Below are 12,374 nucleotides of genomic sequence, written 5' to 3'. Positions count from 1 at the left end.
CATTGTTAATCAAGGAGAGTATTACAGCAGCAGAAAGGACGTTTGAGGACTCGTCTACTGAGGTAGTTTGGGCCGAGGTTAGAAATAGGAGAGGAGAGGTCACCCTGTTGCGAGTCTTCTATAGACCTCCGAATAGTTCCAGAGATGTAAAGGAATGGATAGCGAAGATGATTCTCGACAGGGGCGAGAGTAACAGGGTAGTTGTTATGGGGGACTTTAACTTTCCAAATATTGACTGGAAATACTATAGTTCGAGTACTTTAGATGGGTCAGTTTTTGTCCAGTGTGTTCAGGAGGGTTTTCTGACACAGTATGTAGACAGGCCAACCAGGGGCGATGCCACATTGGATTTGGTACTGGGTAATGAACCCGGCCAGGTGTTAGATTTAGATGTAGGTGAGCACTTTGGTGATAGTGATCACAATTCGGTTAGGTTTATCTTAGCGATGGACAGGGACAGGTATATACCGCAGGGAAAGAATTGTAGCTGCGGGAAAGGAAATTATGATGCGATTAGGCAAGATTTAGGATGCGTAGGATGGGGAAGGAAACTGCAGGGGATGGGCACAATCGAAATGACCTTGAGAAGACTTTCCACATGGAGGTGGGGGACACAGAGAAAAACCTGGCTGCCGAATTATGTAGAGAAAACGAGGAAAAAATACCCTCCATTGTAATGACTCCAGAATTGAGAGTGGGACTGAGCTGATTTACTCTGTTTGTGAAGGACATTTGTTAACCACGTTCTGCGGCATCAAACATTTCACTAACATCATGGTCTTCAACAAAGTGATACTGCCCAGTCCGTTATAAACTTTCCCAGTATAGGAAAGCAGTAGTAATAGTATTCCCTGTCAGAGAGTGGTAGAAACATAGTCATATCAGCACAGAGTGAGGCCATTCGGCCCATCGAGTCCATGCCAGCTCTTTGCAGATAAATCCAGTCAGTCTCATTCCCCAGCTCTGTCTCTATTTTCCTGCAAGTTTATTTCCCTCAATTATCCATCCAATATCATTTTGAAACCTTTCAGCATCTCTGCTTCCACCACCCTCGTAGGCAGTGTGTTCCATGCCATTCCCACTCGCTGTGTAAAAAAAAAGTTGTTCCTCTCATCCCCCTATATCTCTTACCCACAACCTTAACTCTAGTCCTTGTACCATTAGGTAATGGGAACATCTTTTCCTGTCTAACTTATCCAAGCATGTCATCATCATGTATACCTCTATCAAATCGCCCCTCAATTTCCTTTACGACAAGGAAAACAATCCCAGCTTTTCCAGACTAACCTTGCAGATAAAATCCTCCATCTCTGGAACTATTCTGGTAAATCTCCTCTACACCCTGTCAAGGACCCTCACATCCTTCCTAAAGTGTGGTAAACCGAACTGGATGCAGTGCTCCAGTTGGGTTCTAACCAGAGCTTTATAAAGGTTCAACATAACTTTCCTTCTTCTGTCCTCACTACCTCTATTTATGAACCCAAGATCCCATATGCTTTACTGACGACTCTCTCAATATGTCCTGCCACCTTCAAGGATTTATGTACATGATCCCCATGTCCCTCTGTCTCTGCACACTCTTTCGCACGATGCCATTAATTGTATATTGCCTCTCCCTGTTAGTTCTGATAAAATGCATCTCCTCACACTTGTCTTTATTAAATTCAATTTGCCTCTTGTCTGCCCATTCTGCTAGCCTATCTACTTCCTGTTACATCGATTGATAACAACCTCACTGTCCGCCCCGCCTCCAAGTTTGGTATCATTAGCAAATGTTTAGATGTTTCTCTGTTTTCCATTATCCAAATCATTTATACATATCAGAATAAAATCGTATTCCCAGCACTGACCCTTGGGGAACACCACTGTCTAACTTCCTCCAGTCTGAAAAACAACTATTTACCACAACTCACTGTTTTCTGTCATTAAGCTAGTTTTTCATCCAAGCTGACATTGAACTTCCTATTCCATGAACACCAATTAACTGTCCAATTCTCACAAACAGACTGTGAAAGAAACTACAAATTCTGCTTAAAATTAAGTGAAATGCTAAATGTAAAATTAACAAATTGTTGGAAAGAGATCGACTCTTAGATCTCTTAAAATTCAGTCACTCATTAACTTTGCTGTAGTTAGTACTCTGTACAAGCAGTACTCGCTAAAACTGGACTCTGTGCAACCTACTGGATTTAGGGTTTAGCGAGAGAATTCCAGAGTTTAGGGATGAGAGTTTCAGAACAACTCGGCAGGTCTGGCAGCCTCTGTGTAGAAAGAAACAGAATTAATGTTTCAGATCTGTGACCCTTCATCAGAACTGGTAAACGGTAGAAATGTAACGGTCTTTGAGCAAGTGAAAGAGGGGAAGGGGGAAGAAGAACAAGAAGGAAGGACTGTGATGAGACGGAGAGGGAGAGATTAAATGACAGACTGTTACATTTCTAACGTTTACCAGTTCTGATGAAGTGTCACAGATCTGAAAAGTTAACTCTGTTTCTCTCTACACAGATGCTGCCAGGCTTGCTGAGTATATCCGGTACATTCTGTTCTCATTCAGTGCTCCAGCATCCACAGTATTTTGCTTTAATTTTTGTGTTTAATTCACTGCCACTTCTCTTCCAGGAATGCCTACCTTGAAGAGGATCTGCTCTTCTCTTCCAGAGCTTAGGGCCTCGGCAGCTAAAGGTACGGCCAGCAATGGTAGAGCAATTAAACTCAGCGATGCTCAAGAAGCCAGAATTAGATGAGTGCAGATATCTCGGAGGATGCAGGTCTGGATGTGATTACAGAGATATGGAGGGGTGATACCATGAGGGATTTGAAAAGAAGACTGAGAGTTTTAAAATTGATGTGTTGCTGACCAGGATCCAATGCAGGTCAGTGAGTACAGGGGGTGATGGATGAACAGGACTTGGTGTGATTTCGGACATGGGCAGCAGTGTTTTGCATCACCTCAAGTTTATGGAGGGTAGAATGTGGGAGTCCAGCCAGGAGTGTGTTACAATAGCCATGCTAACAGGTAGCACAGGCAAGGGGGAGTGTTCCTGCAGCAGACGAGCTGAGAGAGGGGCAAAGCTGGGTGATGATACCGAGGTGAAAATAGGCTGTTTTAGTGATGGTGTGAATATTTAGCAGGAAACTCGTCGAAGGGTCAACTATGACAGCAGGTTGTGAACAGTTTGGTTTAGACTCAGACAGTTGCCAAGGACAGTCTGTAGCTGGGGAATGTTTGATGTGGGTTTGAAAACATTGGCTTCAGTCTTCTTAATATTTAATTGGCATGGCAACTGTGTGAGGATATACATTGTGGGGAGATTTTATTTATATCATTCATTCATGGGATGCGGGTGTCGCTGGCTGGGCCAGCATTTATTGCCCATCCCTAATTGCCCTTGAGAAGGTGATGGTGAGCTGCATGTGGATGAATGAGGAGAGACAAAGCAAGCGAAATGGCACAACTGTAAAGGTGGTAAGAATAACAGAGAGACCTGTTTGCATTCTTTGAAGTTAGCTGGACAGGTAAGCAAACAGTTAATAAAGCAAATAGATTCCTAGGCTTTATTAATGGAGATACAGAGTAGAATAGTCAGGATGTTATATTAAACCTATAGAAAAGACTAGTCCGGCTGCACCTGGAGTATTGTGTCCAATACTGGGAACAACACTTTAGGAAGGACATTAACCCATTGGAGAGGGGACAGAAGAGTTTTACTGGAACATTTCCAGGGATGAGGGATTACAGCTATGTAGCTGGGATTGTTCACCTTGGAGCAGGGAAATTTAAAAAGGGATCTGATAGAGATGTTTAACATTATGAATGGTTTCGATAAATTAAATAAAGTGAAACTGTTTCCAATCTGTGAGGGGCCGTGAACCAGAGGGCACAGATTTATGGTGATTGGAAAAAAAAGCAAAGGTGACACGAGGATTTTTCTATACAATGGGTGTTTGGGATTTGCAATGTATTGTCTGATAGGCTGAAGGATACAGATTCAATAGTAGATTCAAAAAGGAAATTGAATAAATATCTTAAGGAGAAAAAATGAAGGATCTGGGAAAGACCCAGGGGGTGTGACTGGCTGGAAGCTCTTCAAAAGGGCCAGCACTGACTTGATGGACCAAAGGCCTCCTTCAGTGTAATGTTATTCTACAATTCTATGGTTGTTCCTACCTGTACTTTCCCAATATCCCTATCCTTTCTACAGGCGTTTGATAAAATACCACATAACAGCCATGTTACCAAATTAGAAACACATGGGATTAAAGGACCCAAATCAGCCGTGGCTCAGTTTGTAGCTCTCTCCCCTTGCAGTCACAAGCTTCGAGGATCAAGTGTCACTGCAGGACTTGATCACAATCATCAAGGCTGACACTGCAGTGCAGTACTGAGGGAGTGTTACACTGTCAGAGGTGCTGTCTTTTGAATGAAATCTTAAACCAAGGCCCCGCCTGCCCTTTCAGGTGGATGTTAAATATCCCATTGCACTATGCTGTTGATGGGCACAGGGAACTCCTGCACTACCTGCCTACCCCTACTAGTCCATCTGGTGGTCACCTATCCCTTTTCTGCCTGTGCAGCCATTAACTGCAGGGTGAACATCTCATTAAACGTGTTATGCACGACGTCCTCAGCATCGCAGATGCTCCACAGTGAATCCACCCACAGCTCCAGCTCCGTAATGCGGTAGCCAGTAGCTGCAGATGGATACACGTCCTGCGCACATAGTCGTCAGGGACACTGGAAGCATGCCTGATTTTCCACATAGCGCAGGAAGAGCATATCATGGGGCTGAGCTCTCCTGCCATGACTTACCCTTAGGTTAATTAGCGACTCCCTTAATTTAAAAAAACTAACTATACTGGGTGCCTTGATCTAACGACTCCAATCTAAGGTCCTTTAAAAAACACTTTAGTAGTGCTCACCTTATCACCAGAGATTTTTTTCAACAAAAAAGAACTTCATTTTTTTACAGATATTTAAATTGATTGACAGCAGCTACATTACATTTCCTACATTACAGGAGTGACCAGGGTTTAATAAGTACTCATTGGTTGTAAATCGCTTTGGAACCTGCAGCGGTCATGAAAGGCATTACATAAATGGAAGCCCTTTTTGATTTTCAATGCTAGCATGCATTGCCTAAATGACACAAAACAGAGAATAGTGGAGAATGATTATTGTTCAGTCTGGAGGGAAGTACACAGTGGGGTTCCCCACGGTCACTGTTGCGATCACTGTTGCTGTAAATTCATCCAATGGACTTTTGTACAGAAGGGGTAATGCCAAAGTTTTCAGATGGTAGGACACTGAGAAATGTTAATAAATAGTGAGCATGAGAGTAACAGACTTCAGGAGGACACAGACTGACCGATGAAATGGGCAGGGACATGGCAGATGTAATTTAACAGAGTGCAGTGTGAAGTGAGACATTTGGGTAGGAAGTATGAGGAGAAGCAATATAAACTAAATGGTGCCATTATAAAGTGGGTGCAGGATTAGAGAGACCTGGGCTGTGCACACACAGATCATTGAAGGTAACATGTAGTGTGAGAGAGAGGCACAGAGTAAAAAAAACTCAGGAGGAAATGCTGATTTTTATAGATCTTTGGTTAGGTCCTAGCTAGAGAAGTGTGTCCAATTCTGATCACTACACTTTGGTAAGGATGTCAAGGACTTAGTGAAGATACAGAGGTGATTTACTAGAATGGTAGCAGGGATCTGGGAATTCAGTTACGTGGAGAGAACGGAAAATCTGTGATTGCTGTCTTTAGAGCAGTGAAGTGAAAGAGGAGGTTTAATACAGAATTCAAAATCATGGAGGGTTTTGATAGGGTAATTGATATGAAAGTGTTTCCAGTCTCAGAATGTTCAGTATTAGGAAGACAAAGATTGAACGTAATTGACAAAGAACCAGAGATGAAATGTGGCGAATTTTCTTTCACAGCGAGTTGTTGGGATCTGGAATTCACTGCCCGAAAACATGGTGGAAACAGATTCAATAATATCTTTCACAAGGGAATTCAAAGGGAAGTCTGGGAAAAGCGGAGAGGAGAGGAACTAATCAAATAGCTCTTTCCAAGAAACAGAGCTGACACAATGGTCGAATAGCCTTCTTCTGTGTTGCATCAATCTCTGATTCTATTAGCAAGGGACAGAGAGTTAAGAGAGAGAGTGAGCATGTGTGTAAGAGGGAAAGGGAAATAGAAAGAGCGAGGAAATCGAGTTTGCTTCACTTTTTCGGTGGAGGGATTGTGCTTCGTGATCTGCTCTTGCCCGTTCCTGTTGAGGAAGGTAACAAACAAACTTCATGCTGCCTCCTCATTTCTACGAATTCCATGTAATGCCCAGGGTGACCCGCGGTGCTGTCCGTCTGCAGCGGCCTAACGTTTTCTGAGGATCGTTCGTGCTTCATCCAGCATTCAGCTCTTAAAGACAGTTTGTCCCCCTTAACGGAAAGCTGCACTGAATCACAGGAGGCTGCTGCAGACTGTGAATGCTGCAATTGGAGACAAGGTAAATGGAATACTAGGACAGAGAGAGGGCTCTGCGGTTCACGGATGTGGTGCTGCAGTCCTTAGTCATGGAGGGCGACAGGAGGAGAGAGGCCATGATTCCGTGGGGTGGGGTGGAGCCCCCAAGGAACGCCCTGTGAAGGGAATTGGAGCAGGTGGGCAAGGAGCTCAATGCAAGAAGGTTGGCCCCGAGCACCTGGCAATAGTGACTGAAGAATTTTAATGAGCTCACACGGGTGGTCATGTCAGTGAACTCATCTCCACATGGCAAATCCTACCCCCAACACCACCAACCTCTCACACTGCTCAATGACCCACACCCCGATCACTCACCCAGCAGCAGTCCCGAACACTCAGGACCCACACCTAACATTCACATACTCCACCTCACCCTCACACACCTCCCACTGATACCAGCCTCACACCCACCTCTCACTGCCTCCACATACCTGCAGCTGTTCAGCTATGGCAGGCACATCACCCAAACACTGTGCAACAAAATCACTGGCATTCTGCCCTCTCTCTTAGAGGGCAAGGTGGCCGATAAACACAGGGAGCAGCAGTGAACCGACGGGGTCCATGCATACCTTCACCCCTTGAGCCTGAGGGATGAGATGGTTCTCCACATCATGGGACCGGCTGTGACCAAGCCTGTACAATAGGCTGTACAATTCGGCATTACCGAAAGCATTCAGAATGATGTAATCTTCCTGCCTTCTGTCCCTTCTTAACTCCAACCTCTCCCTCATCCTGCTGTCTGAAATGTTGCACAAGCTGCAGATGTTGGGACCATGGACCTCCTACTTTCCATCCCATCCCCAATCCCTCACCTCAACCCTCCACTTCTGAGTTTATACTTTTCGATGACAACCCACAACTGCCAGCTTCCCAGTCACAACAGCTCCAGGAGACAGAGACAGAGAGCAGCAGCACAGCACTGATGGTGAATCCCTATCACTTGGTCTGATATTCACAGCCACCAGATCAAATACTTACACTGTGTGTACCTTGGAGTCTGGTATAGAGTTGGAATCTGCAGGTGCTGAGTCACCGAGCACGAGTGAGCTGCAGCCAGGCCACGGGGAAAGATAGTTAATGTGTCAGCTCACCGGAGGGCGTGGTCACAAACGAGGTATAATACACAGGACTCAGATGTGAACATTGCTGGAGCAGAATACAGGAGAATGCTGTTGGACATGTACACTGAGATACTTTGTCCATTGACAGACCTGTCAGACAATCTGTTGTCACTGTCAAGGGACATGGAGGAGACCGGCTCCAAAGTGGTGCAGGGCATTGCACAGAGCTTGAAGTCACTTCTTTCCCTGGGAAGTGGTCACTAACTCCATGACAGCACCAGTGGACCCAGCTGTGATGCAGTGTCTGGTGACCATTTTCTCAGCTTCCACTTCAGCATAGGTGGCAGACACCCAATGACTCAGTGCTGCAGTGGAAGCTCAGACTGAGGTCATGAGGTCCATGCTTGCTGCCATGCAGGATCAGACTGCTGTCATCATGGCTGTGGATCTCAGTGTTCAAAGGAGTTTGCAGGATCTCATAGCAGTCCAACAATCTGTGATCCAGTAGATTACTAGGATTACTGAGGTGTCGCCCCGTGGGAGTGACAGTGTCTCCGTGGAGCATGAACCTGCTGTCCTCTCTCAGGATGACAGCATTTATTCTCCCTTCACTGCCACTCCACCAGTGTCCTTTCTGTTACCCATCAGCCAGCCCAGGCTGCTGCTGCCCATGTCGAGGTGGTGCAGTCCGAATCCGAGTCCTCAAGGCGCACAGCTGCTCAAGGGTGTCCTGCAAGGCCTACTCCAGTCTCCCCAGTGAAAGTGAGCAGCCTTCCACCAGCCATGCTGCAGCCACTGAGGAAACACTGTGTGGGAGCACTAGGCAAGTCGAGGGAACCCACAAGGCAGGTACTAAATAAATATACAAGGGTGAATAGTTCAGTTTTGTTTATATAATTGGATGTGTTGTTGGATAAAGATGTTAAGGAAAAGGTTTTTTTTGGTGGTTTTTTATTGCAGGATGGTGACCAAGGGGACGCTGTGATGGGGCGTCTCAGATGGGTGTAATGGTGGATAATGGGGGATCCACGGTGGTAAATTGAAGCTGACCTATGGGAACCGCAATCTTTGCAGGGACTCTCCTACAGCCTGTCTGGGTGAAAGGCATTCAGGAAATATCCTCCCTGCCTCCTCCTCCTCCTCCTCCTCCTCCTGAGGTTGCCTCCGGATTCCTGGTGCCAATGCCTGTGTCCTCATGATGGTGATGATATGAAGGGTGCATCAAAACACCATGAACTTGGACACCTGCTCCAGTGAGTACTAGAGGACTCCCCCCGAGCGATTCTGACATCGGAAGCATTGCTTCATCACACTGGATGGGCTGTGCTTTATAGAGGTTTATAAATGGGAGACTGACCAGGATAGAATTGTAATAGTCAAGTGTGGATTTAACAATGACAGGGATGATGGTTTATGCAGCAGATTGGCAGAGGCAGAGGTGGAGATGGGTGATATTACAGAGGTGGTTGTCGGCAGGTGTGGTGATGGAGAGAATATGGAGATGAACCCAGCTCAGGTTTAAAATACTACAGAGGTTGTAAACCATCTGGTGCAGTCTCAGTCATTGGCCAGTGAGGGGTATGGGTTCACAAATAGGGGATGGAGTTTCCTATGGAGACCAATGTCACTGGCTTCAGTCTTCGAAAAAAAATAAGTTCCAGATCAGTATTTCAGTGAAACAGGGATTACATATCTCATACCGTCCAAAGGACTGTCACTGACCTCATCTCCTCGGGAGATCTTCCCTCTACAGCTTCCAACCTCATAGTCCCGCAACCCCGGACAGCCCGCTTCTATCTCCTTCCCAAAATCCACAAACGGGACTGTCCCGGCAGACCCATTGTGTCAGCCTGCTCCTGCCCAACTGAACTTATTTCTTCCTATCTAGACTCTATCTTTTCTCCGCTGGTCCAGTCTCTTCCCACCTACATCCGTGACTCTTCTGACGCCCTACGTCATTTTGACAATTTCCAGTTTCCTGGTCCCAACCGCCTCCTCTTCACTATGGACGTCCAATCGCTCTACACCTCCATCCCCCACCAGGATGGTTTGAGGGCTCTCCGCTTCTTCCTGGAACAGAGGCCCAACCAGTCCCCATCCACCACCACCCTCCTCCGCCTGGCTGAACTTGTTCTCACATTGAACAACTTCTCCTTCAACTCCACGCACTTCCTTCAAGTAAAAGGTGTCGCTATGGGTACCCGCATGGGTCCTAGTTATGCCTGTCTTTTTGTGGGATATGTCGAGCATTCTTTGTTCCAGTCCTACTCAGGCCCCCTCCCCCAACTCTTTTTCCGGTACATTGATGACTGTATCGGTGCCGTTTCCTGCTCCCGCCCCGAACTCGAAAACTTTATCAACTTTGCTTCCAATTTCCACCCTTCTCTCACCTTTACATGGTCCATCTCTGACACTTCCCTTCCCTTCCTCGACTTCTCTGTCTCCATCTCTGGGGATAGGTTGTCTACCAATATCCATTATAAGCCCACTGACTCCTACAGCTCCCTCGACTACACTGCTTCACACCCTACCTCCTGTAAGGACTCCATTCCATTCTCCCAGTTTCTCCGTCTCCGACGCATCTGCTCTGATGATGCTACCTTCCATGACGGTGCTTCTGATATGACCTCCTTTTTCCTCAACCGAGGATTTCCCCCCACTGTGGTTGACAGGGCCCTCAACCGTGTCCGACCCATTCCCCGCACCTCTACCCTTACCCCTTCCCCTCCCTCCCAGAACCGTGACAGGGTTCCCCTTGTCCTCACTTTTCATCCCACCAGCCTCCATATCCAAAGGATCATCCTCCGCCATTTTCGCCACCTCCAGCGTGATGCCACTGCCAGTCGCATCTTCCCCTCCCTTCCCCTGTCAGCATTCCGAAGGGATCGTTTCCTCCGCGACACCCTGGTCCACTCCTCCATTACCCCCACCACCTCGTCCCCGTCCCAGGGCACCTTCCCTTGCAATCGCAGGAGGTGTAACACCTGCCCATTTACCTCCTCTCTCCTCACTATCCCAGGCCCCAAACACTCCTTTCAGGTGAAGCAGCGATTTACTTGTACTTCTTTCAATGTAGTATACTGTATTCGCTGCTCACAGTGTGGTCTCCTCTACATTGGGGAGACCAAGCGCAGACTGGGTGACCGCTTTGCGGAACATCTCCGCTCAGTCCGCAAGCAGGACCCTGAGCTTCCGGTTGCTTGCCATTTCAACACTCCCCCCTGCTCTCATGCTCACATCTCTGTCCTGGGATTGCTGCAGTGTTCCAGTGAACATCAACGCAAGCTCGAGGAACAGCATCTCATCTACCGATTAGGCACACTACAGCCTGCCGGACTGAACATTGAGTTCAATAATTTCAGAGCATGACAGCCCCCCACTTTACTTTCATTTTTAGTCATTTTTAGTTATTTTTTCTTCCTTTTTCTTGCATTCCTTTTTACATTTTTTGCATTTATTTCATTTCATCTTAGTTTGTTCAGTTTGCTTACCCACTGTTTTTTTCAGGTTGTTTTTCTTCAGATTTGCACTTGCTGATGTTCTATATTCAGTATATTCACACCTAACCTGTACTAATGCTTTGTCTTTCAAAACACCATTAACATATTGTTTGCCTTTGCTCCGTGACCTTTTGGTCAGCTATGTGGCCTGGTCCAATCTGCACCTTCTCCTTTGTTATCTCTTGCCCAACCCCCACCTCACTTGTTTATAATCTGTGACTTTTCTAATATTTGTCAGTTCCGAAGAAGGGTCACTGACCCGAAACGTTAACTCTGCTTCTCTTTCCACAGATGCTGCCAGACCTGCTGAGTGAATCCAGCATTTCTTGTTTTTGTTTCAGATTTCCAGCATCCGCAGTATTTTGCTTTTATTTACATATCTCATGACTGGAACTGGAGTCTGAATGCAGCAGCAACAGAAGCAAATATGAGAGATTAATTTACACGAACCTTAATACAGTTAGCAATGGTTGATAAAGGTAATAGCTGGAGATAGATGTTTATAAGGGATACCAAAAGCAGCGAGGGCAGAGTAAATGACAAGTACATTAATGCAGTTTAGCATGGTTTATAGAATGAAGATTTGGATGTAGAGACTTACCAGGAACACCAACAATAGTGAGGATGGGATAGTAAATGTATTGAATAATCCTCAGTGCACGATAGATCCTAGATTCTAATGGCAGCAGATCATAATATGCAGAAAGACTGTAAAGATGCCAGGATAAACTCCTGCCCATTGTTGCAACATTCCAATCTATTGTTTTCAGATTCTGATCTATCCTCTCCCTCTCTCTGGCGCTGCTGATACCTGCTAGTGCCGGAGGCGATGCTCCCGATGACACTATGGGATAACACTTTGAATAGAGTCCCTTATTAATGGAAGATGAAAGACCTCCAGTGACACAATTAGGGTCCACGTGACTGGCATTAATTATAGTTGCTGAACAAACAAGTTCAATTCGCACCTTTCATTCCAACACCTTTTGCACCACAATAAAGTAAAAAATATACCCCTTCTGGATGGGATGTGTGAGGGTTGCTGAGGGAAGGAATGGTGGAAATAGCACAGGCACTGGCCAGAATCTTCCAATCCTCCTCGGATATGGGAGTGATGACAGAGTACTGGAAGGCTGTAAATGTTACACCCTGTTTAGAAACTGAGAGATGGAGTAAACCCTGTAATTACTGACCAGTCAGACAAGCATCACTACTGGGGAAATTTCTAATGGTCACAACCCAGCAGAAAAATATTAGTTTCTTGGAAAAACATAGGATAACAAAC

General features: G+C 46.0%; 1 protein-coding gene across 1 annotated transcript in view; it reads right to left on the bottom strand.

Moving 5' to 3' along the window:
* Positions 1 to 11,829, bottom strand: part of LOC137381029 (probable G-protein coupled receptor 139) — a 90,104-nt gene extending 78,275 nt beyond the window's left edge. Inside the window, exon 1 of the mRNA XM_068053422.1 lies at positions 11,691 to 11,829. Coding sequence (XP_067909523.1) covers positions 11,691 to 11,829 — 139 coding nt within the window. The remainder of the gene's footprint in view (positions 1 to 11,690) is intronic.
* Between the last annotated feature and the right edge of the window lie 545 nt (positions 11,830 to 12,374).

This window comes from Heterodontus francisci, chromosome 21 (assembly GCF_036365525.1).
Source record: "Heterodontus francisci isolate sHetFra1 chromosome 21, sHetFra1.hap1, whole genome shotgun sequence".
NCBI lineage: Eukaryota > Metazoa > Chordata > Chondrichthyes > Heterodontiformes > Heterodontidae > Heterodontus > Heterodontus francisci.
The sequence above is the reverse complement of the archived record's forward strand: the minus strand, read 5'-3'. Positions and strand labels throughout refer to the sequence as shown.